The sequence below is a fragment of the Melanerpes formicivorus genome, unplaced genomic scaffold (genome assembly GCF_026170545.1).
Source record: "Melanerpes formicivorus ecotype bairdi unplaced genomic scaffold, bMelFor1.0.p_v2 SCAF_70, whole genome shotgun sequence".
NCBI lineage: Eukaryota > Metazoa > Chordata > Aves > Piciformes > Picidae > Melanerpes > Melanerpes formicivorus.
In genome coordinates, this window is record NW_027142422.1 from 2,817,682 (window position 1) to 2,843,199 (window position 25,518).

At 43.9% G+C, this 25,518-nt stretch overlaps 2 protein-coding genes across 10 annotated transcripts in view; one reads left to right on the forward strand and one right to left on the reverse strand.

Moving 5' to 3' along the window:
- WWC3 (WWC family member 3) overlaps nt 1–20,471 on the reverse strand; it is a 90,612-nt gene extending 70,141 nt beyond the window's left edge. For all 4 annotated transcript variants that reach the window (XM_068163157.1, XM_068163156.1, XM_068163155.1 and 1 more), the window contains exon 1: nt 20,237–20,471. In XM_068163157.1, the coding sequence (XP_068019258.1) occupies nt 20,237–20,445 (209 nt within the window). In that variant the 5' untranslated portion in view covers nt 20,446–20,471. The remainder of the gene's footprint in view (nt 1–20,236) is intronic.
- LOC137453692 (uncharacterized) lies at nt 20,181–24,653 on the forward strand. 6 transcript variants are annotated; one of them, XM_068163161.1, is made up of 3 exons: nt 20,181–21,592; nt 23,441–23,814; nt 24,568–24,653. In XM_068163161.1, the coding sequence occupies exon 1, from the start codon at nt 20,444–20,446 to the stop codon at nt 20,930–20,932; it is 489 nt and encodes a 162-aa protein (XP_068019262.1). In that variant the 5' UTR covers nt 20,181–20,443; the 3' UTR covers nt 20,933–21,592; nt 23,441–23,814; nt 24,568–24,653. The 6 variants fall into 6 exon arrangements, with proteins under 6 accessions (XP_068019262.1, XP_068019263.1, XP_068019264.1 ...); XM_068163162.1 differs by lacking the exon at nt 24,568–24,653 and adding an exon at nt 22,160–22,267 and having other exon boundaries at nt 23,709–24,494; XM_068163163.1 differs by lacking the exon at nt 23,441–23,814.
- Nucleotides 24,654–25,518: the final 865 nt, after the last annotated feature.

The following is a 25,518-nucleotide window of genomic DNA, read 5'->3' on the forward strand; positions in this document are numbered from 1 at the left end:
CTCAGTACCGCTAACACCAGGACCTGGATATTTTCAGTCTACTGTTCCCATGGAAAATCATTCAGATCTGGTGAAGGCACAGGGGAGTGGAGAGGGAACACTGTTGCACATGTCCAATCAACATAGTTCTGTGAAGTACAGAAACCCAGTTCAGTTCTCCTACAGATTTAATCTCCACTGAATACGCGCCAGCTTCTCAGGACATCTCCTGCTACACACCCACCCAGTGTGCCAGGACATCGTGAGGCTTGCTCCAACTGCACAGAGCAGCTCCAGGAAAACATTTCCAGTACAACTCTGCTCCTTGCATTCTGGGAAAAGAGACCAGAAAGCCAATTTTGCCTTCCAGTCTCAATGCAATCTCTGTTATCATCTGAACACCATAGAGGAAAAGAAGGAAGCAGGCACATCACAATACAGAAGGGCGATGAGCATGGGAACTATGTGCTGAAAGGAGGTGGCGAACAGAAAGCAATAAATGGTGCAGGGAGGCAGAGAGAAAAGAGGATAAACTCAAGAAGAAATAACAGCAGAGCTGGAGCAAAAAGGACTGGCTGGGAGCAGTGTTACTAGACAACAACCTAACCAGCTGGATAGGGTAAAAATGGGACCAGCCAATGATGCAGCCCTCTACATCCCTCAGCTCTGAACACAGCTCTGTTCTCCCATGTGAGCCTCACTCCAAGTACACACAAACTCCATCTGCAGTTTCATATGAAAGCTGGATAAACAGCTTGGTACCACTGAAGAGGAGAGATCCCTGTTGTCTTTAAATGTGTCCCCTTCTGCAGCCCTAACTTCATAGTCCCATCGTTTCACGGCACAACTGTTTCTGACACTCATCCGATCATACTGTAAGCTAGTAGTGGTATGAGCAAGACCTAACCATCAATGGGATCCTCTCAGTCTTTGAGGTGAGCATGGTATGTCAAACTGTCTCCTGACTTAGGAGTTGATCAGCACAGTTTAAGAGAGGTGGCAAATTTTCCCCAGCAATACCAGCTATTTCCAACTACATAACAACAATCAGGTAACTCAATAGCAGTAATGAAACCGTACATACAGCGAGCGATACAAAGCGCAGCACCGGCCGCCACAGCTCAGCGCAGCCTGCTCACCCCGTCCTCTCTGGTGTCCACATCCTAGTCACACAGTTACCTACTTCAAAGCACTTCTGCTTGCCCCAGCTATCCTTTCTCTTCTATAGCAGGCATGACAAATACCCACTGACTGGTTCAGCTGCCTATCTTCGTGTGAAGGTTCACAAAAATACATATATACACCTATCTTTATATGTCTAAGCTTAACCCTATCCTAGCCAAACCCAGGACAAACACGCCCGGCAGCACATCAACTAGCCAAGACACCTCTGACCCACGCTGCTCTGTAAGGCGACACGAGCGATGCTAAGGGTCGGCATCCACGTACACAGGCATCTTTCACATTTCTGGTTGGCCAACCTGCACTTTCCCAAATGCCAGCAAGCACATGGAAGCACATTCCTTCAGCATCCAGCTCCTTCCAGCAAACTGACAATGACAGAAGCGAAGGACAGGATGGCATCCTTGCTGCCATCTTAGAAGAATAACAAACAATTTATTGACAACCGAGCCAAAATAACTTCACAATGAAACATTTTATGTGATCCAAGAACAGTATGAAAATAAACAAATAACATTTAAAGAGCTCTTGTGTACAGACCCTGACTGCCTTTAAAAGGAAAACAAATGACACAAATGCCATTTTCAGTGGCAGCTTGTCTAAGGCACGGTTCAATTTAACTGAAGATATTGTAAGCATGAACAAATCCTGCTTGGAACTTTTAACATCCATGATTTACTTCAGAAAAAAAATAAAATCACTGCCCCCAGAATTAAAATTTAATTTCATTCTTTATTTCTTGCTTCCTTCAAAGTGATGATGAAAGTGTCTCATCCTCATTAATTTTATGCAATTAAACCCAGCATGCTCTTCCATTGTTTTGAACCTACACAGCTTTGATCTCCATTTTCCAAAACAAGAGAACTACCAAAGCAATCTCAGACATGCCTTCCAGATCAGGCAAGTGCTTCCCCAGACACAAATGCATACATTAAGGCACAAATCATTGCATTCCTTTTACACAACTGTCAGTCACAAGCCTTTGGAAGTGTAGGCTTTGACTGCACAAAATACAAAGCTGTCCAAACAATGGCAAAAATGCTTTCTTAGCACTGTCTCCCATTTTCCTTCCTGGAACTGCCCAAAAGCCTTCTCACAAGACTGGGAGCCCCCAGAGCTGAGGGCAGCTGTTTCTTACGCAAGGATGGCCAATACCAGCAGCACCTCTGCGAGCACCATGCCAGCACCACCACACTGCCTCATGACACACACTTCTTGAGCACGGTCCAGCACACAGGAGTGGGACACAGCTTCCACCTTAGGAGCTAGCACAGGAGCAGCGCACTCCAACAGCTACACAATGCAGTGTCACAGAGAAAAAAAATGGAGGGTTCCTGTTGCATGCTGTAACAGGCACCTTACTAATTTCCTTAGCATTCTGATGACATTATGGCTACTGCTTTCCCCCAACAAAACCACAACAGGGTAAGATGTCAATCATTCTGCACTGGGGTGGACACCTATTACTCACCTCCACCAATCTAATACAAAGCAAACTTTTCACTCAAGCTATTACACAGCAAAAGGACACAGCTTAACACAGGAAAGCACCCTTGCAGAGCATGAGAAGCATCTACATTCATTGTACTGTGCCTGACAAGTACAACTGTAATATGAATAGAAAGATCAATAAACCCCAACAATCTTTAATGCTTATTAAAAAACATGATGCCTCCTGCCTTTGATAACAAGGTAGAACAGAGGAGGGGAAAGTGGGAAAGCGAGACCACATGATTCCATCCCCAAGTCAAGCTCACTGCTGCATTTCTTCCTGGTGTCATCAGTAAATTTCATTTCAAAGAACTAGACAAAGCAATAAAAGATTCAGGTACTGAGGTCTTCTGCCTTTGGAAGGCTGTAACTGAAACTAAGTACTACCTAGTTTAGGAAGTACTTTACAAAGGAAAAGCGTGAACCTTAACAAAAAAGAAAAGATAACTGAATCTTTACATCACTCTTTTATTGCATTTATACAATCACAACAGTAATTTATAATCAGAACACCACTGCAAAGTTAAGAAATACCCTAATTAGCACCTACCTGAGCAGCAGACACAAGCAGTTTAAAAGTAACAGTGCACACAAAAAAGCAGAGCAGATAACCAAACCTCTATCTCCCAAATCCCAAGCCAGTACCACTGTCTTCTTTGGAGAGGCATGACTAAAACAGGCAAACATTTTAGGACTGGTATTTCACAACAACAAGAAGATGAGGTCAGAAAAGGCACTGCAGGAATACAGCTGGGAGACAGGGAAATGAATCTAAAGCAACATTTTGGAAGACTGGAAAGAAAAACTTAAAGGTGCTTTTTTGTTTCTATCAAGTATTTGAAAAGAGTTATTTAGTTGTCTACTTTGAAAGTTCAATTTATCCTTCCAAGTAGGTATTAGAAATCTTCCTGAAGTTGTGGCTTTATTTCAAAGATCTTTGCTTAAGATGAGTTCATTATATACCAAAATGATAGCTCACTGCCAATTGCCCATTAAGAAAGCTATTGACTAACACTGGTGATACACCCTATGACAGTACAGAGTCCACATACGCTTTACAGATACAACCCTATCAGAAAGAACTAGCATCTACAGCTTGCACAAGAAGAATTGTAATGGGTCTCTGTCAAGAATGTAACATTTCAGGTACTGTAAATTCATAGAGTAAATTCATGATCCCACACAAACATTTCCAGAATTTGTCTACACAGGATGAGATGCTTCCAGCAGACTCAGGGCAGCTCTGCCCTGGCTCCCGTGTGTACAGCTTCCAGCTACTTCAGTGTGGCACGGAGCTGGATCTAACATAACCTATCCCACACAGGGCTTGTTTGGTCAAGTTTGGTGATGAATTAACCACAGCCACCTGGCTCCCAACCAGCTAAAAGCACAAGCCGAATCTGCAACATTGCATTTAGACACAACTGAGAGTGTCTCATAATGAAATTGCTTACTCACCTCATTCACCCCACTTACTTCATCTAGTGGAATAAACTACTCACCCAGATTGCTACACAAAAAGCATTCACACGGATGATTGAGGGCACTGCTTATTCACACCCAAGATTACTAAACTCCATCTTTTCCAGGTAATAGAATCTGTGCTTCATGAGGGTCAAAACAAAAGCGAACGCATCTTTGCTGACAGCGAAACCAACGGCACCCACTACCCTGACTGTGCTCCACACAATACATCTCTGATCCTTTTTATCATACAAAGAAAGATATTAATGAAACAACAAGAGGTACATGACAGCAGGTACATTAATAGCAGGCACCTCACTGATAGATCTTTTGCAGGACTCTGGATCTCTAGTCAAGATAGCACTGTTTGTTCACACACAGGAAACCAAACCTAAAGCCAGGCAGTGTACCACAGGCAATGCAGCCCAACAGCTCTACAGGAAACTTCAATCTACTGCTCTGTTTCTGGGGAACAGTGCATCCATTGCACGCTCACCACAGAGCAATTCTAGCTGAAGCCTGTGCAGTAAAATCCGGTGCACTAATCTCAAAATGTGTTTCTATTACTGACTAGGTCAAAACATCACTCTTTGTAGGAATTGGCTTCTGCCTTGATGAACTGACTGTTGGAAGCAAGAAGACAACAGGAGCATGAAAAAAACCCCAAACACACCAAGGGCTTATAGTCCCTGTCTCCTATGAAAAATGAGACGTGATTTTTGTTAATGACAGTATCAATTAATAGACCTCAGTCTATTTGGGGTTTATTCTACCCATGAGTTTCCAGTTTTCGGGAAAGCCCTCCAGATAATTCTAAACCCTATCAAAGTTTATGAAAGCATGATGCCTAGTAGAAAGTCCGTATTTACACCTAACTGGGTATCAGAAGATCTGCTCCGGAGCGAGTGGATGCAAACACTCCAAATGCAAGGCAAAAAGCATCTGGCAGAACTTTCACCTTCCCAGTCAGCCGAAAGACACAAACCCACAGGAAACCAGACTTCATCAATTCCGGTACTCACGGAAATACCTGGCTTCTATAAATGGCAACATTTTCCACACAGCATTTACTGTGAGCCTCTTCAGCACTTCAGACTCCGGACCCTGCGAGGCATCTCCCCGCCCTGCCCTAAACACTCACGTGCAGGCTACCCAAATATTTTTGCTTCCAAAGGTTATTTTCTTTTAAAATACATCAAATATTTCCTTTAAAAACCCATCTAGTCCTATTTATGTGACTGTTTGCTGGGTGGAACAAAGTTAGATGCTAAGATGGAAATACCGTAACAGCTGAGTATTTTAACTGGCAACACCCTTGTAATGACATGCCTGTGTGTCATATCAGCTACAGATTCCCCAGCCTTACAAATCTGACATCTTCTGGCTTGGAAAAGTAATTCAGCAGGTTGATCAGAATTTCACATGCACACACTCACAGGCCTTCTTGCTCTGAAATACACAAGAGCACTGTATAAAGCATATATTCACAAGCTTGCAGCTTGTTAATGAAGAACTCGGCAGCCAACTCAGCAGCAAGTCAATATGCCATCCCTCCAAAACCAGATAAACCTTTTGTACCGTGCCATAAACCAATTCATGTCACAGCAATTTTTCCATAGAATAAAAACCCAAAGTAAGAGACAATATACAGCTTTTAGCACTAGCATTTCATCTCTTTCCAGATAAAAAGCCTGATTAGCAGCCTGATTAGCTGCACTGTCCCATCAATGCAGATGTGCACTATTTATACAGATTAGCAGTGCTGTTCAAGGAACTTGTCCTAAACAAACACAAACTGTATAAACAAGGATGCTGCCATTCCTTATGCATCTAATACCTCTGGGCACCGCTTTCCCCACCCCCAGATTTGACAGCCAAGGTATGGCAATAGATACAAAGACTATACTAGTTTTCCCTTGATACAGACACCACAAACAGGCACCTTCATTCACAATTTGAGTATTTCCTGATAGACTGTTGCCACATTTTATAACCTGAACTCCGCCAAGCCTTATTTTGTTGCAGTTCTAAATCCAACAAGCGGGCAGGGGGCAGGCTGAGGGGAGAGCTGAGGTAACGCTGGATTCAGCCATCCCGCAGATATCAGTCGTGATTAAAACATTTCTCCTAATTAAAAATGACCCACCCATGAGAATCAAAGCGACAGCAATCTGGATTAGTGCCAGTTCATACAATAACTATGTTTATTTGTCTTAATAAATATTTAAGAAACATGACTTGTGGTATTTGATATAACCAAGCCCGTGGCTGAAAGGCCTCTCTCCCTGACATAAGCAAATACAGCCTATCCTCTTTATTTGTCCAACTTCTCTTCGACATTCAAGGCTAATCTAGTTTCAGGTCAGGAAAAGGACTGTGGTCTATCATTTTAAACAAACCATTGTAGTAAAACGTGAACAGGAAATTCCTAACTACACTGTTCAAAGAACAATGATTAAAAACAACAATGCTAGCTCACAAAGCACAAGCAGCTTACAACTTATCACCCCAGAGCTTGGGGGGAAACCAGCAATAACATTTCTTAAAAACTGAAATAAGACCTATCCACATATACACACAGAGTCACCTTGCTCAGTTTTTCTTTTCCCCTCACTGTTCCCCACTCCCCACTGGGGCTAGGGGTCCTTTGAACTTTGCCAAGGGAGAAACTCTGAGAGCTGAAGGGGGAAGAGCGCAGTATATACAGCTCTGCCTGATACCTTGGAAATATCCGGCCTGCGGGAGCCCGCGCAGGCATGCCATTCATTCCACAACATATAAATGCCCTCTTTAGAGCCTCATCTAAGCAGCAGTTTCATTTGGGTTTTGAGGCACAGGTCTGCCTTGTTTTTCAATAAGCTGCAAACTATTTTTACCATGACATTAAAACAAAAAACACTTTTGAAAACCCACCAGCCCCTAGCTTCTAAAAGCTGATAGCATACAGAGAGTATACAAGATGAGTAAAATGCAGATGTGAGGGGGAAAAATCCTCCTCTATGAGCATTGTGCACATTTCCCTCTCCTAACATATAAAAAGAACACCCCCCAAAAACTAAACCCTCAAAAACCCAACAAAACTTATACATTATAAAGTCTCCCAGGTACAGCATTTTAAAATGCTCAGAAACTCTTTAGCCAAAGCACTCTGACCACTCTTTGGAAATTGTTCTCATAAACGTCTGGACATCAAACCATCTTCACTAATGGGGAGAAAAAGCAGATGTATTCCTAATCTGAGACAGAAATTATAGTAAAGGAGAAATATTTCACCTTTAATGTAAGGCAGTGTTGTTACCACATTGCCTCGAGAGCCTCTGAGTCTGTATAACCTCTCAGGAAAACATCTTGTTACTTCTTTACAGGACACACACCCTAAGAATCTCTGGACACAAGTCCATCAGCATCCAAATCTTCATCCACGTTTAAAAATAAGTCTCACATCACATCCATAAAAGGCCCAAAAGACAGAAAAATGAACACATTATCTTGAAAGAATTGCATTTTAAAGAACACAATTCATGGATTAGAGGGGAGGGGGCAGAATTTCCACAGCCAGGACACTACCCATAGCTTTGGGGTGTTCCTAATGGAACCAGCACACTGGACACAGGGCAATTTATTTTTTAAGAGGACAAAAAACTGGTTTATAAATGTTCCATAGATTCTCAATGTAACAAGAAGCAACTTATGGTTGTGATTAAGGCAAAAAATAAACATAATTTTATCAGCTGAGCTCAGAAAGAATAAAACAAATACCCAAAGAACAGTGTAGGCAGATGTTCATACATGCAGAACTCCAGTACATAATCCCACAAAGGAGACACTCCAGAAATGGACTGCCCTGAGTTTTAATGATACAATAATGCAGCCATGTCTTGAAACAACAAAGCTTTTGTTTTCATTTAAATTCTGAACCCTTTACATGTAAGGTATTGAGGGGAAAAACACAAGTATCTTCTTCCACATACTGTTTCCAAAAGAATCGAGTAATTGCCAAAAAGCTTCACACAAGTCAGCAAATAGCACAATCCAGAAAGCCTTTAACTCAAGAACACAAACTGAGTCCTGGTTGAGCAGTACCACCTTAGGGTTGCCTGGCAGAGACTGTGAAAGAGAACAGAGGATGTGGCTCACTCCTCACTGACATCCAGAGAATAGAATAGAATAGAATAGAATAGAATAGAATAGAATAGAATAGAATAGAATAGAATAGAATAGACCAGACCAGACCAGACCAGACCAGGTTGGAAGAGACCTTCAAGATCATCACGTCCAACCTATCACCCAACACCACCTAGTCAACTAACCCATGCAACCAAGTACCCTGTCAATAGACCAGACCAGACCAGACCAGACCTTCAAGATCACCACATCCAACCTATCATCCAACACCATGCAACCAAGCACCCTATCAACTCTCCTCCTGAACACCTCCAATGACGGTGACTCCACCACCTCCCTGGGCAGCCCATTCCAATGGGCAATCACTCTCTCTGTGTAGAACTTCTTCCTAATCTCCAGCCTAAACCTCCCCTGGTGCAGCTTGAGACTGTGTCCTCTTGTTCTGGTGCTTGTTGCCTGGGAGAAGAGACCAACCCCCACCTGGCTACAACCTCCCTTCAGGTAGTTGTAGACAGCAATGAGGTCTCCCCTGAGCCTCCTCTTCTCCAGGCTACGCAACCTCAGCTCCCTCAGTCTCCCCTCATAAGGCTGTGCTCCAGACCCCTCACCGAAATAAAACCCAGTGATCATTGCTCTTGCCAAAGGGAAGATCTGAGCACCCATGGACAGATCTACAGGATTACTCCAAGAAGTAAATTACCCAGCACAATATTACAGCAGGTGCCAGTAGAAGTTTACTCTGTGCCTAGAGGAAGCTCTGCACACAGGGCACTTGGTGTTTCAGTGGAAGGGAGAAATTTTCCACAATCACTGGGGTTTTATCTAGTCTGCCAGATTTCCACAATATTGTGGCAAATTTTATGACCATGTGTTTAAAATACAGACACACATACACATATCTATATACCTTCATCCATATGAACCATCTGGTGTTCTGCCTTTTAAGCAGTCATGGACAGACACAGTTTAACCTGGTTTAGCACAAAAACAGGTTTACATCTAAGCTCAATGAAATAGTCAAGGATTCCTTTACACACCCTTCTGGGAAAACTCAAGGTTCTTCTTCTAAGCATTTATGAAGAAGAGAAGAGAAGAAGCCAGGGCATCAAAATTTGTACCAAAATTGCCACAAGTTCCTTCTGAAGATCTCGTAAAAATTAAGGTAGTTGGTAATTCTTTAGGACATACTTGAAGCCCTATGACCAGATTCAGTACAAAGAACTGGGAAGTTCTGAGCCACATGCACAACCAGTGACAGGAAACATTCACTTTTTCTCTTTTTTTAGAGAAAAAACATTTACCACCAGAAGCAATGAGGTTGTAGCTGTAAGAAATCATTGATGGCAAGATGCCTGAAACTTCAGCTGATTAAATGACATTGCACAAAACATTCACATACTCCCTCCTACATTCTTCTAAACAACTAGTTCTATTATATAACTGGCCCAACGAAGCAGCTACACTAAACAGAGAGGTGGAATTCAAATGGTTCAAATTAAGTAATGGTAGGACTCAAAAGGGTTTTTCTAACTGAAACAATTTGGTCATGTTTTCTGTAGCTCACAATGGATAGTCATCAGGTTAATTAATGTTAGTCATCAATTATAGTGTTAGAGACTACTTAGCTGCTACTAACGTTTATCTATGCTCCAATAGCCATGAGAGGCATTAAAAGATTTTTTCCTGGAGTTTTGTGGCTAACTTCTGAAGCTTGAGGCTTTTCACCCATCTGCCATATTGTATCTTCAATACTGGGAGTTTTAGTCTTATACAAAAGATGTAATCTGGGGAAGCAGAAAGTACAAGACTAATTTCTGAACACATGTAAATCCTTTCTCCATCTACTACTTACCCCAGTATTGGGGGAAAAAAGAAACAACTCTCACTGGCAGTTTACTTTTACCCTGAAATTCTCTTTTATTCTGAAACTCTCTTTAAGCATGCACAGCATAGCTGTTCAAGTCAAGCAGCTTTGGACTGTATCCTCCTTTGAGAAGTGTGTCACAAATTGTTTATGCTATAGAATTAGATAATTATGCAGTACTTCAGCAGCCTTCCAAATATGGATAAGCCACTCTTTCCAAGAATGCTCTGTGTGCTAAGGGTGTTTGAAAACTTTTTTAGCTGTTTAAACTGTAATCCAAGATTAAATAAATCAGTGCTTAAATACTATGTATTTTCAGCTTTGATATCAAACTTGCATCTTGCTGCAAAGAATACTAATCGCTGTGTGTGAAAGAGTTTCAGCCTAAGTACAATATAAATCAAAACTGTTTCAACGAGATTCTCCATAGATATTTCATTTTGAAAATAACCCTTTCAGAAGGCTATGAAAGATAGCCTTTGATTCTCTGTTGCTGGTTCAAGGGTGTTGATATCACTGTACTTCAGTTTTGTCTCACTGCCAATTAAATACACTGAAATAGTGAAGTCTTTGAACACAAAAACTAAATTTTGAAAGTTGCTCCAGTTTTTCACATTTACTAATTCAACCCTTGGAGGCAATCAGCTCCTTCAGCCAAAAGAGCTAACAGTGGGGCACAGAATCGCCTCCATGCTGCAGAAGACACTGAGACCACCATGCTTATCGCTGGACAGAAGAGCCTCTCCTGCTCCAGCAAACACCCACAAAGAGGCAGAGAGACACGCTGAAAAACACCCCCACTTACTGGATCATGCAACGTATCCAGAGCAAGCCTCACCAGGAGGCTAGCTGTATTAAGTGGCTGCCTCAAATGATTCAATGGGCCATTAAAAGTGTCAGATCATGTCTCACCATGCTTTCAGCACACCCTAATTGTACTAAGTCCAGATTAATTTTCCTATCTGGAACAGAATCAAGAAATTATCAAGACCCTTGTGGCGTGGCAGAACAAAGCCTGCATCCCTGTTCCCTTGCCATTAATGACTAGTTAAGAACTGTGGGATTTATCTCCACTAACCAGGCTTGGGATTGGTAGCAAGGTGAAAAATCAAGAGTCCCTGCTCCTTTCCATCAGCAAAGATGTTCATCTACTTCAAACACTGTAACTTTCTTCTCTACAACCTGGCGATTTCAACTTTGACACACTCAAGTCCCTTAAAAAACTTCCCCAATCATGCTGCCACAATCTTTTTGTGGAGTTATAGCTCCAAACACCAGAGACAAAGCTACCTTCTAAGTTCCCCCAGTAGCTGCTCTGTCAGTTTTTTGTTACTACCTGAACATGCCTTTTCACATTCCACCCTTCCCTATTTACACCCTACACTTCCACACCAAACCTAGATCCTCCTGTCAAAATCTGCCCCCACATGTAGCTCATCATCTTCAAGCTCCCTCTGACACACAACTCCAAGGTACTGCACTGCCACTATCTTCCCATAGACACTTACCTGGTCCTTGCTCCAGTTCACTTAAACACCAACTTCAATCCCTGCCAGGAATGGCAATGCTCACCACTGATTTTTTCTCACCACCAAACCTTTCACATGAGGGCTTCCAAGCTACCACCGATATCCCAAACTCTGTCCCCAAACTGGTTCTGCTGCTTGTAACTCTCTCACTTCTTAATAGCCACTCCAATGCTGCTACTCATCTGAAAACCTGACTCTGATACCTACTTACTTGAATTTTGTTGGCATTTATGCATCTATCTTATACCTGAAAAGAATGAATCCTTCCTTTTACATGTAAGATGAAGCTTGTCTAGAGATATGTTGCTTTACTATGGGTGTATTTAAAAATCAGCAGTCGAGACCACTCACAAACAGATCTACTCAGAGAAGGTTTTAAACAGACTCATCACTTTTGCCTAAGCCAATTCCTCTTTGAATTAAACTTAATTGACATAAGTCACTTACATACCCATTTGCCATGGAGGTTAAGTCATCTTAGGGAACTAAACTGGCAGAAAGCTACCCTCTCCAAAACCAGGCAAATTCAATGATGCACAGGGTTGGGTTTTTTCACTAATCTGTCTACCTATAAAGTCAAGTAAGCACCAGTAGCAGTGTAAGAGAAGGGGGAGACCCTGTGGCTGATAAGGAGGACATTACTGCCTTTGGCAGCAGCTAACCAGTAGCTCAAGGGTGCTGTATTGCAAAACCTTGCTGAGCATGCACTACTCTGCAGTGACAGAGAGGTAGGAAAAGCACCTAAAGCATGTTTTCTTTAACTGGCTTCTTTCAACCAGAAACAAGATGAAGACTAACTAAAAGCTGTGATCCTGGCAGGTTTAGTGGTGAATGTGAACAGTCACATCTGCAGCAGATAAGGTACTCAGGAAGGTCTATTTTTAACCTTAAGAAGAAAAGTATTGGTTGTATTTTGCTTCATCAAATTATCAACTAAATACTTCTGTTTGGCCTCACATAGAAATTCACAGAGCTCTGACTTAGGGTAACCAACACAAAATTATAAGCCAACATTACCTTTAGCGGGCACCTCTGTGAAGTCTGTCAACAAGACCTTCCTATCAATAAGTTTCTGTTGTTCTTCTTCGGTTTATTGCCAACAAGTCATTTGTTCTTATGTTTGCACAGTGCTGTCACTATATTTACATTCACTAAAAACACTTAAGTTGTTATCTCTCAAACTAAACTTATCACTAGAATCCAATCCTAAACACAATTTCTGTTCTCTAGATAATAGAACTTAATGCCCAGCCCTGGGCTTGTGACCTTTCCAATCTTGCATTCTCACATGTGCAGACTACAGGTCTTGAAAACCAGACACTTCCCCCCACACCTCTGAGCAGATATGTTAATGCCAATACCCAATTTTCTCTTAACAATGCTTGGTGCTGTTCAATGACAGTAAGTGCAACTATTATGACAATAAACTGACTCAGATATAGGTTGATTTATGCATACAAAAGCTAGGAAAGGATCTTCTACGACAGTTTTCAGCACTGACAACATCCACAACAGATCACTCTCTCTCAGTCTGCAAGTTCCAGGTCACATGTAAGGCAGTCAAGAGCATCTCACAGGACCCTTGAAGGAAAAGCCCATGCTCCCATAACATCTGCCACTGCATTGCTGCAACACACTGGTCACAAGAGCTAATTTAGTCCTTTCTAGAATGCACAGAGAAACAGTAAGGCAGGTGTCTGCATTCCTCATCTAATTACTGAAAATACTCTTATTTAGAGGTGAATACTACAAATGCACACACACAAAAAAAAGTCCCTTCACCTTTCAAAAAAACACAGAGAAGCTTAACAACATGTTTTGGTTAGTGAGGTTGCCATGGCTCAACAGCAGGTTTATGCATTCTACCCTGCAGTTCTGTGCTACCTAAGCTAGGCTTTCGAAGCATTTGTGTTTTAACCAGTAAAACTCCATTAAATAAATCCATATTCACTTCTACTGTACTACAAGGAAAATCTGTCACCTTTAGGAAGAAACAGTGGGTGCCTCCTGCATCTGCTTTCTGAGATACTTTAGAAATACTATGAAGATTAATAACCTTCAACAACCAGAGGTGTAGCGCTCATTTTTAACTGAATTACAAGAAAATGTGAATCCTCGTTTCATAGAGCTATTGCTTTGTCCCAAGCAACATAAATCCAACAAGAAATTACAAGCTACTGTTAAAGAATATTTAAAGCAGAGAGCTGAGACCAAGGGGGGCAAAAAATGCTGCAATAATTTACAATGATTTACCATAAACCAGCTGATTGACATCTCCTTGCTATCGGAATCGATCAAACAAAAGACTCAGCTTGACAAACATACCAAACACCAACATCGATGCCAGGACACTTGTTGCCTACATTCATTCTTAAAACAAACATTTTCAAGGAATTCAGCCACAATATAAGGTTAAGTATCTGCCTTTTTGAAGACCTACTGGCGAGGACAGAGGATCCCTCCTGAAAGGCACTGAAGCAGATTTAGGATGGCATATACATACACAAAGCTTTCAAAACAAATGTCAGTTACAGCACGCCTTTTATAATACTACCAAATCATTCAGAACAAGAACTAAAGCACAAATATGTGCAGACTGCCCAGGGAGGCTCAGGGCAATGCAGCCTTCTCCCAGCAGCATGTGCTGCAGCATGTACTCTCAGTCACATGCCAGAAGAGCAGCCCCACAGCTGCAGAGCTTTCCCATCCACGCTGTGGCTGCATCCAGGCTTGACATTTGCAAAGAGAATTCAAAACATCTGGAATCAAGCACTACTTCATATGCTATGCTTTTAATATAGATTCAAGTCCATTGTATTTATTGCTAACTTAAGGTAATCAAGGTCTAAACTACAGTGACCCAGATGCTTTAAATAATGGGATGAACTGGTTTTCTTCCTTACTATGTTGAGAGAAACAACCAGATAGAGAAGTTCTCTACTTTCTCATGAAGGGATGGATGCTCTGCCAATCCTTATGAGATATATTTAGCTATATATAAGTTTTATATAGATCAAATGATACATCATGCAACAGAGACAGTAAAAATAGATGGTTATAGACAATGAACTTAAAATGATAGGCAACTTAAACCAGACTGGAAAAAAAAACCTAACTAGATAATTTCAACTAAAGAACCTAAGCAGATTGGGAAAAAAAACATTTTGATATTTAACATCTCTTACTATTAAAAACTTAGCATATTTCTGGTTTCAACTTCTGCCTATCAGGTGTTATTGCAAATCTACTAAACAAAACAGCTCTAAAGCCTCCAGTATAACCCCTTTTTCTGAGCAGTACACAAACTATTTCTCAAACACTTCTTCAAGTGGATAAATCTTGTTCTCATGGGCAAACATATTTTCCAGATCCAAACTCTTTCAATGCATTTTCCCCCTTCAACCATCTCTTGCAAGCGTAGCACTGACAACCTAGAAAGCCAATCTATAAAAGCACCAAGTAGTACTTCAGTAGTTTCTGGTCCCCTTTAAACAGCATCCAAGCACCACTTGCAGAAATACATTTTGCACCACCTAAGTTACATTTTGTGTTTTAAATTATGTGACTGATGCAGTCTGTTAAAGCAAGTGATGGAAATCTGCCCAGTCATCAGGATGTTTTCAGAGGGAACATTAAGATCAACAACCACTTTGTTTCTTCCCATTCCACAAACAGCATTAGTTCAAAACAAAACTGTGTGTTCAAACAGTTGATAATCAAAATATAGCACAAAAAGTAGACAAAAAATCTGAGAACATGCATGAACCTGAAGCAAACTTTCAAAAAGGCAAAGGTCCTAACCACTCTGCTGCCTTCACCTTTCTGATGCTTTGGAGTAAAAGTATTTGAATTCTGAATACTGAACGACACTAACTGAGACTCAGCGTGAAGGTTTAAGCCAGGTCCAGAAAAATGCTATTTGTGACAAATCTGGGTTTAAATTTTGCTTCTAATTGTCTTGACAAGAAGCCCACTGCCTTTCTAAACATTTAATGCACTGGTGCACCAAAAGGTCCTTTCCACTCACCAGAGAGGGGAACATCTTCCAAGTTTGGCAAAAACTTTTAGAAGCAACTCTCATTGCCTCACAACCCTCTGGTCTGGCCTCAGAGCTGCTGCTCTTCATGTATCAAATAAGGCAAGAAAACTTGGTAGTTTGTCACTAAAAATCCTCTTGATACAACACAGTAAGCAGCTAAGCAGCTTCAGTCTCGAGTGTTCAAGCTTTGAATCTCTGACACGAACATTCTCCCGATTTAAGCTTCTTACTTGCCATTTCCCATTCCTTTACAAAGTCAAACTGGGGAAAAAGAAATTGCATCATCCAGCATCACACTGGCACGTGACTTTGAATACCTCCCTCTGCCACTTGCCACAGCAGAGAAAACAATAGCAGTAATGGACTGTCTTTGCCCTACCCCACAGAGAGAAGAGGCAAAACAGCTCTAATTTGCTAAAAGCAAATAAAACTTTGAGAATGAGTCCTGAAATCATCCCACCAGAAAAAAACAAAGCAGCCATCACTTTTGGGGTTTTCTGCCCACTTTCTCAAGCTGATTCCTTGTTTCACACCCATTAGCTTTTCCTGCTTATTTCCAATTTCTACAAGCCTGATTTTTCACCAATCTCCTTGTCCTCACAGATCTTACACTTCCTGACCTTCATTATCATATTCTATACATAGTTCTTCCATTTCCCCTTCCAACTATCTCCCCTTCTTCACCTAGACTTTGCATGCTGCCTTGCATGCATAGTTTCTATCTCTGAAGATTCCTCATCCAAAGTCAGTGCACTCTTTTCCCTCAGGGTTCCCTGTACAACCAAGAAAAGAGCTGACACCCTCACACCCTGCACCCTCACTAGACCGGTTTCTTCTTACCTGTTTTTCCCTGCCCTACTGGTTTTCAGTCCAGTTCCCCTACTTTTTTCTTCCCAGGCTTAAGGTGCCATCCCTTCCTTCTCCCTATCCCCAACTCTTGATTGCTTTGCTGTCCACAACCTACTGAAATTTTGCCCCTTCTCTCTATTTCCAATGTCAATCCCCACTTGTTGCCATACTCCTTGCAACCTACCTTCTCTACAGGACCAGGGTTTTACTCTTGTACTCAAATTAAGCAGCTTTTAGGTCTCATGCTGATGAGGACACAGGACAGAAAACTCCCTGATTTCAATTAACACTCCAGCAGTCCGGCTTGCAGGAAGTTTCTGCAAATGCAGCTGCTAAAACCTGAGTCTTTACCCAGCCCACTGATTTTTCAGTGCCTACCGAGCTCACCCAAATAGACAATTTCTCCATGCAAAGCCACTGATACAAGTTTAAAATCCTGACTCGTAAGATTGTTTCAATCTTCAAACAAACAAGACAATTCACAATGAGAAGCTGAAGGAAACAGGCCCTCTCCCTTAGCATTTGTCAGCAAAAAAAAGGCTACTGGGTTTTATCTGTAGTTTCCACATGTAAGAAATCCAACAAGACTCACTAGCTTTTTGGAAAGCTTTTGCCAAACTCAACATTTTATCTAAAATCTCATCATCTGAAAGCGCAGTCTTGTACCAAACACCAACAGACAGCAACAGTAAGATCCTTGGTGCCACAAGGATCTCCCATATCAACCACAAACACAGTCAGTGTTTTATAAGATCATTTACAATCCCCACTTATTGACCAGAACCTCAATATAGCAAGTACTATGCAAACAAGATAAAAAAGCTGCCTTGAAGAACTCACAACCTATTAAGATAAGACTATTACTGCAACCTGAAGACCTGTGCTGCTCCCAGGATCAACCGTTCACAATCCACTCATTATGCGCAATCCACACAGATCAATACACTATCTTCCCCATCCTACACACCGGTTTGATACCAAGGATGCTTCTCAAATGACTCATCTTCTTATTCTTCTACTATTCTCCCTCTTTTTTTCTTAATTTATTCAACTTTTTCTTAGCATAGAAAATCTTAAGGTATCCAGTCTGAGTCCTTTATCCCCTCTCATTCTGGTTGTGGGTGGGTTTTTTTTGACTCACCTCCCTTGCCTTCGTCACCTTCTCTTTCCCAAACTCTGAAATCCTTTACTGACTCAACCTCTCCAAACCAATATTTCCATCTTCTCTTGGCTTCAATGGGAAAAATGCTGGGGAGGTGGATTATGTGCTTTTCAGTTTGAGTTTTTTAAATCAATAATTGCTTCAAGTTAAATTCACAACCGGACTACACAAAATGCTGAGAAATCTCAGGAGGGATGCTGAAAAGAAAAAGCACGTGCCAGCTGCAGGAAAAGAGGAGCCTATGGGGATGCCTATGAGACTGACTGCCCACAGGAAAGCTTGGAGGTGCTGATTGTCAGAGCCCTGATCAAATCCAGCATGGCCTGCGGTCCCATAGTTTTACACAATTCCTCCTCAATAGAAACAAAATGCTCAAACACAGAAATGGTGATCTCTGACACTCTATACCCAACTCAAAATGCTGAGATACATATGAAACAAGTAGGTTATTCTGCTCTCCACATTCTCGACTTGTTTTTACAGAAATACAGCTACAGTACCATTTCCATGCTGCACTAACCTTTCTTTCCCAGACCAAGCAAGAACACAACTACTCGACCCTTTCCTACTTCACTGCTGCCCACGGGAATCTGAATAGCTGCAATGAAAACCTGGTCACTTCCCACTAGGCAGAAGAACAAAGACAACTCACTGATGTAACAGTAGTAATCTATTCTCAAACAGAGACGAACTCTACAATCATAAAACTAGTTCCTGCTACCTATAGTCTGCAGAAACTATTGATTCATGCTCATGAAAGTGTGTCATTTCTATCTTCTCAAAACAAATGTCTCAACCTCTGCTCTACAGCCTGTTCTTACCCAATGAAAAGAAAATAACCTAAGTTTAAACACTGATGTGAAATATCTGGAGACACTTTCAAGCACTGAGTGGCATTTCAATTATTTCTTAAAAATATGAAGTCATAATTTTAGCCACACTACCTACCTTGAATGGTAATGGACTTTAAACACAGTAGTACATGGCTAAATCTTTTTATATGGTCTATATGCAAGAGGAAACCACATACCCTCTTAAATTTAATGCAAAGGATGACAGACGAGCCACAGACACAGTTATGTCATTGATTACCTTGAAAACAGCATATTGCAAGTAAGCTAACAACATGTGTATGCATTTTAATGTAGAAAAATGTGATCTCTAAAGCATATCAACCAATATTTTAATGCCTCAGCAAAAGAAAGAAATATATGTGCAAGCATAAGTATGTCTCAATGATGAAACAAAAAGATCTTCATCTGGTAGGTAAATATTTAGGCTATTTAAACAGTTATGTATCATTGTGCAAGACGGCAGAAATTGCTCAAATTACTAGTCTTTAACCCAGACTGTGCCTGAATGTTTCTGTGGCCTGCTTAACATTCCAGGCATACTTCTGGCAAGGTAGCTCTGGCTGAGGTTCAAACTGTCCTTGTCCAACTTTCACTTAGTATTAAAACATTGTTTAATATAGAAAAGCATAGACAGAGACGTATGTTTCTTATTTCGCAGACACCTTGAATACTGACACTTGTGTTCACTAACTCCGCGTGGAAATTTTTAGGCGATGACTTTCAAGCGAGGTTGCATTCACGGAGCGGCACCCACTACGGAGAGTCCACGCTTCCACCAGCTTTAAACTGTAGCGCTTAAATGTCGCTTATAATGCAATTCTACTCAAAAGGCATCAGATCTGCCTGTGTTTTTTCACCCTAATTAAAAGGCCTAACCCGATCCCACCACGCAGTGCCGGGCCTGGGAGCCGTGACAAGGCTGTCCCGAAACAAGGCAGCAGCCGGGTGATTTGCAGCAGACGGCGTATTTGTCAAATTAACTGCAGGAATTTACCGGTTTGCTTACCTCCACGCAGCGTTATCTTTTATGAGGAGGTAATCTACCAAATTACTTCAGCATGCCTCCAGCCTGCTGCTGCCAATTAGTTCAGCCCCGCTAATAAATCAGGATGGCCAGGCCCCTCACTTGCAGCGGTGCTAGCCCAGTAATTGAGGAGCATAAACAGAGCCAGTATCTTCCTGCCCTCCATCTCCCCTCCAGAGGGACAACACTCGGTTTGAGCATCCACCACGAGAAGGGTTAAAAACCCAAAGGAAACGAAACACCGCCTAACCTCCCATTTTTCTTGATTTAATATTTATACTGACGGCAAATTAGGCAGCTGCTGGGGCAGGGGCTCGGCCCCTCGGGTTTTCACATGCATCGGGCGAAGAGGGTCGACGTGACAGGCCCCCTATCCTGGCTCGCCTTCGCTTCAAGACGGAGGGAGGCGAGGCGGAGCGCCCAGCCGGCACCGGCGGTCCCGCCGCCCACACCCTCCCGCGGCCACGAACGGGGGAAGGAAAATGTCGCCGACGGGCCTGGTCCCGCTGCCGAGAGGGAGAGGGAAGGGGACGGGAAGGCCTCGGCTTCCCCGTCCCCTTCTCTCCTCATCCTCTCCCCCGCCGCGGCCAAGTTGGCGCCCGGCAGGGTGAACCAGGGTCGGCTCTTCCTTCCCTCGGGTCCTCCCTCGCCCGCCGGAGCCTTCGGTGTCTTACCTGTCCCGGGGATCGATCCACGAGGTCTGCCGAGTGTTATGGTCGATGTAGAAGACTCGCCCGTCGAAGTCCCTGGCTTCCTCCCAGCCGGCAGGCAGCGGGAGTTCCGAGCTCTCCCGGCCGCGCTGCCCGCCCGCCGCCGGCCCGCCGCCCTGTCCCGCCGCCACTTGTTGCTGCCGTCGCCGTCGCCCACCGCTCAGCCACGGCATGGCCGCTCCGCTGCCGGGCCGTCGCCGCCGCCCAGCTCCGGCCGAAACCCGCTCCCCGCCCGCCGCCGGGGCAGCTCCCGTCCCGCCCGGGCCGCGGCCGCCCGCCGCCGCCTCTTCCTCCTCTTCCTCCTCCAGAACTAACAGGCGGCCCCGCAGGGAGCGGGACTCGGGCGGCCTCGGCTGTGCCGCGCCGAGCTCATCCTCCCCCGCGCCAGCCCCGCTCCGCGCCGGGACCAGCCCCGCCGCGCTTCCTAACCCCGCCCGGGTCCTGCCCCGCGCCGCCGCGGCTCCCAGCCCCCGAGCTCGGCCCGCCGGCCCGAGCGCCTCCGCCCCGCCGCTCAGCAGCGCCCCGCCGTCGCCTCCCCCCGCTCCTGCCCGGCGCCTGCCCCGGCCATCTTCCCTCCCTCCCTCCGACAGGGCCCGGCCCCGGCCCCCGCCTCCTCCCCGCCTGGCTGTTCCCACGCCGCGGAGGGCCGGTCCGGGGTAGGAGGACCCTCCCGCGCTGGCCTCTTCCCCTGGCCGGGCTCGGTGTGCGAGGCAGAAGGGAAGCGGCAGAGGCCGGGCCGGCGGCCGCGCCCCGCGCCGCGGAAGCCGGGCTCAAACCCAGACACGTCGCCGATAGAGAGAGGCGGTAGCCCTCCCGACTGGGCTTGGGCCGGGGAAAACCCTGAGGCCCCTCCGGCTCCCGTCCTGTCCCGCCCCGCCCCAAGGCCTGTGCTCTGTCGCGGCCCGTTGGGGAGGGAGGCAGGCGGCGAAGAAGAAGTGGAGCGATGCCAGGCGCTCGCCGGGTCACGCATCCCGTGGTGCGCACTCGAAAAACCTCGGAGGTGCTAGGGCAAGCTCGATAGGCACAGAGGCGTGAGAAGGGGTTAACTGCAGAGCCGCTAAAAGTGGTGGAAGAGAGGTGCTGCGCACCACGCAACAACTTGGGTAACGGATGGTGGAGAATTGTATGTCTGACTCACTTGACATCTCAGTCGGGTCCCTCAATCGCATCCGGTAGAGCAGAAAGCAGCTGTGTCTTTATTGACCTGAGCCTGCTGGAGATCACGACGCAGAAGAGAAAAAGTTAGCCTGTGGTATGCCGTGCCTTTCCAGGATGCTGACTCAAACTAAAACTTTGAAAACCTGGAAATAAAGAGTTCAGGTAACGTCCAAGCTTCTGAAAACTAGGAAAGGGTTAGCAGTGTGTTCTTTAACATCTTTTAACTCAGCCCCCTAAAATGTGCAATACGCTGCCAGGGATTACATTACAATTCCACTTATGTTCCACTTGCATTCGCTATTTTAAGTTGTAACTCTGTGCACATTAATTGTTGCAATGCAGTTATAAATGCAGAAAATTAAGAGACTTCTGCTTGTAACATCTTAGGCCTTTCTCTCCCTTCCTCTCTTTATTCTCTCCTAAACCATGAGTTACCAAACAGCAGAGCAGTGCCTGAGAGAGGCAGTATAAATCATAGCACAGATCAGGCCTTTAACCTGTTTTCTAAGCTATTTCAATAGCAGTAGGCTGAAGTCTTCTTGCAAGGGCTATTGTCAGCAGTGAGGTGTGATAATAATAGGTGGGTTTAGTGATCAAAGCACTGTATGAAGCTCTGAGGGCAGTAATGAAGTAGACTTAAAAAGCAGTAAAGATGTAAAATTTAGCATATGCTAGGTTGTAGATCTGATCTTCAAAAGCACAGCAGATTATGTTGTGTGTTTTTATCAGCTCATCCCAACAGAGATTGCTTCAGGAAACACCGGGTCGTTAGACTGTCTTGTGCTCCCAAGAGTTCAGCAGTATGTCCAGGAGCAAGGTGCTCCTTGTGTGTTACAGGTATTTTTGAGGCATATTCCAAAGACAGCAGAGTTAAGACACTATACAAACTCTCTGTTTTTCACTTGTTGCAGTTTATCATTTTAAGTATGTCTCCCAGATGTTCAGAGGTTTTATTCAGCAGAAGTAGACCTTCTCAAATGGCTCAGGTTTATATTAAGAACATTTGGGGGCATTAGATCTTCTCGTTATTAAAAAAAACCCAAAACTGCCCTCTGTGTGCCACCATTTCTTTTAATGGCATTGCAGCAATTAGCACAGTGTCTGCATAGCACCATGCCAAGACACTGCACTAGTTCATAATACCTGGAAATAATAGAGCCAGGTTGCTATAATAATCCACCAGGACTAATTAGTCCTGATAATCATACGTGCAGCATCGCCCTCCAACATAGGCTGGTTCTTCCTCATCAGTCCCTGGAGGGTCTGATGCTTCAGTGGGTCAAGGGAGGGTCAAGTTTCAGCAAAGAACCTGTCAGTGGAGGTTGCAGAGTGTGAGACTAACCACAGTGGTAACAAAACGATTTCAAATGTGAGTGGGGAGCAAGAGGGGAAATGGCAGGATTGAGAGTGGAACATTGCGTTCAGCTCTTCAACTGAATTCTTGTCTTAACTTTGGCACATTGCTCCGGGTTGAAGCCAGAAAACGACTTGGCTGGGTTGTGGTTTCTCAAGCAGAATTATGATGCACATGTTCCATGTAAAATGTGAGCTGAATGTCCAGTGTGGCCTGGATCTCATGGATTCATTATAAATGTAGTTAAGGTCGCATATGCTACTATGTAAAGGACAGGTCCACGATTTTCAAATGCACTGTAGCTGCTTCTGTAACTGACAGAAAAAAACAAAAATCATCCTTGGGTTCTGCTGGGCAAAGTTTGCAGGCAAAGAACAGGTCCTAAAAGCTTCAGATTTAAAATTTGCCCTGACTTCAAATCTAACACTCAGGCTGTCCATATCTAGAAAAATCAGGAGCTGAAGCTTCTTAAACACTCATGAATATAGGTCTTGAAAAACCTAACTCCAGGAGTCCAGCCGACTGTGCAGAGAGCTGCCTGCAGTAACCAGTAGGGAATGACAGGGCAAGGAGTTGCCTCACAGGAACAGAAACTCCCTCTGTCTGCAGCACACTCGTGCCAAGATGCCAGGCAGGAACTCTCAATTATTTTTCAGTCCAGAATGGTACCCTTCCTCGGATGTTACCTCATCCTTCTGCCTGTTCCTCAGGAGGAAATGAACAAACCATTCAAGAGCCAAGGATTGTTTTTGAGTAACATGAAAAGGCAAGAGGAGAAGATCCTGAGAAAGTCACTCTAGTTTTCATGCCAAAGAGCGAATTTGCTGTGCATGTTATGCCATCCTTACCCTACAATGAAACCCTCCCAGGGACTGCTCTTTCCCTTTTGTTTTCCTTCCTCCTAAATGTTTGCCGTGCTTCAAGACAGCGCAGGAAAAGAGAGGGATGGAGAGGGGGAGCCTGGTACAGCACAGTTCTGAGTTGCAGAAAGAATCCCTCTACCAAAGATGAGCTGCATAGTGCAGAACAGGTAATAAATAACATCCATGCTTTTGACCCGAAGAGATAGAAGTCTGCCAAAAGAAATTAGATGCTTGCTGGGCATCTTTTAATCACTTTGCACAAATGCCAATGTATCATATTTCATACAAAGGTATATCTGCAAACGTTACATCAGTCCCTTGTCTCATATCTTATTCATGTATACATAATCCACATCTCAATTCTCATATATTTCACACACCTTCATTCCACACCTGTTTTCCTTTCCTTCCATTTTTTTCCACCCACAAACATTGCTCACACGTTCACTCATTCCTCAGGCACACCTATTCTCATTAATTCAAACTTACATAAGCAGCTTTTCTTCATGTACCCTCCCTGCCATCTTCAGTGTTTATAACCACAGATTCTACCTACACATCTGTTATACATGCTCTTGTGCTGAGGTCTGTAGTTGATACCACACTTGCCATAAAAATGTAGATAGCATTTCCCACTGTAGGTTGTAGATAACAAGTTTCAACTTCCCTACCAGTCACAGGAAGAGCTCTTAATTCTGCATGGAAATCCCAGCCTCATTCTGTCACTGCACTTCTTCCTCACAATTGCTGGAAAATGGCAGCCAGTCAGATCTGTTATCTCACTGCATATGATAAAACTCTATCCTTCCGTGAGCACTTCTTTGTGGTTTGTTTCCCGTTTCCCAGATCTTCCAACCTGTGTGGGACCTTTACACTGTCTTCACACCTAACTGAAAGTTCTGGCTTCTCTGTGCTTGCAGGTGTCTTCTGGAATGGCAGTGGCCAGCTACCGCTCATCCTGCCAGCTGGGGTTATACTACTTTCCCCATGTCCAATATAATAAAATATTCAGAAACCATGACTTATTTTCTGTCTCTGTCCCTTCAGGTCTCTTCTATACATGACGCATGCACATGTATGCAAAATATAAATGTAGAGATAAATTAGAGAGGACATAGAGATATGCACACACATATACATATCTACACACACACTGGGAGGTACCTTGTAAGGCTCATCTCTCCAAACCTAATACACCTATGGTCCTATGCAGGACAACCTATGTCCTATGGGTGAAATCTTTCAGGGGAGGGCTGTCCTTTGGCTACTGTACAGGGATTTCGGCATCCTTCAGCATGGTGGATACCACGCTGACTGCCCTGGGTTGCAGCCACGAGCTGATGTGGGGTCTGAAGTATTTTCAGAGCGTTGCTGGGCAAAGCAGAGACCTGACACTTGGATGTAAGTATGTTGAACAATGTGGGACATTGTCCCTTCTGCAGGGGAAGCAATTGAGATGGTGTAGAAGAAGAACTGGACACCCACCAATCCCTGTGAGTTACACAGGGGTTCAGGGATGGCATAATAGATGACACAAAGAGGTACAGTATGTAGTAGGAAGGTAGGATCAACAGTCATCCCCTTCAGAGTAACTGAAGAGTAGCGAACACCCAACCTTCACTTGCTGTCAGCAGCCGAGAGCAGGGCTCCAGGATCAGTGATGCCAATTGGTGATCATTCTCTGTCTCAGCTACAGGTGGGAGGGATGCCAGGAAGCAATGCAAAAATGTGAAATCCTTGAGGGTTTCCAGAGTGGAAGACAGAGGAGGGAGCTGTGTCTGTGTACAGGTGAAGGAAGAAAGTCTGTCCATCTACACACTGAGTAGACCTGATGAGATACCCTAGAGGCTGGGAATTCCCATAGAAAATAC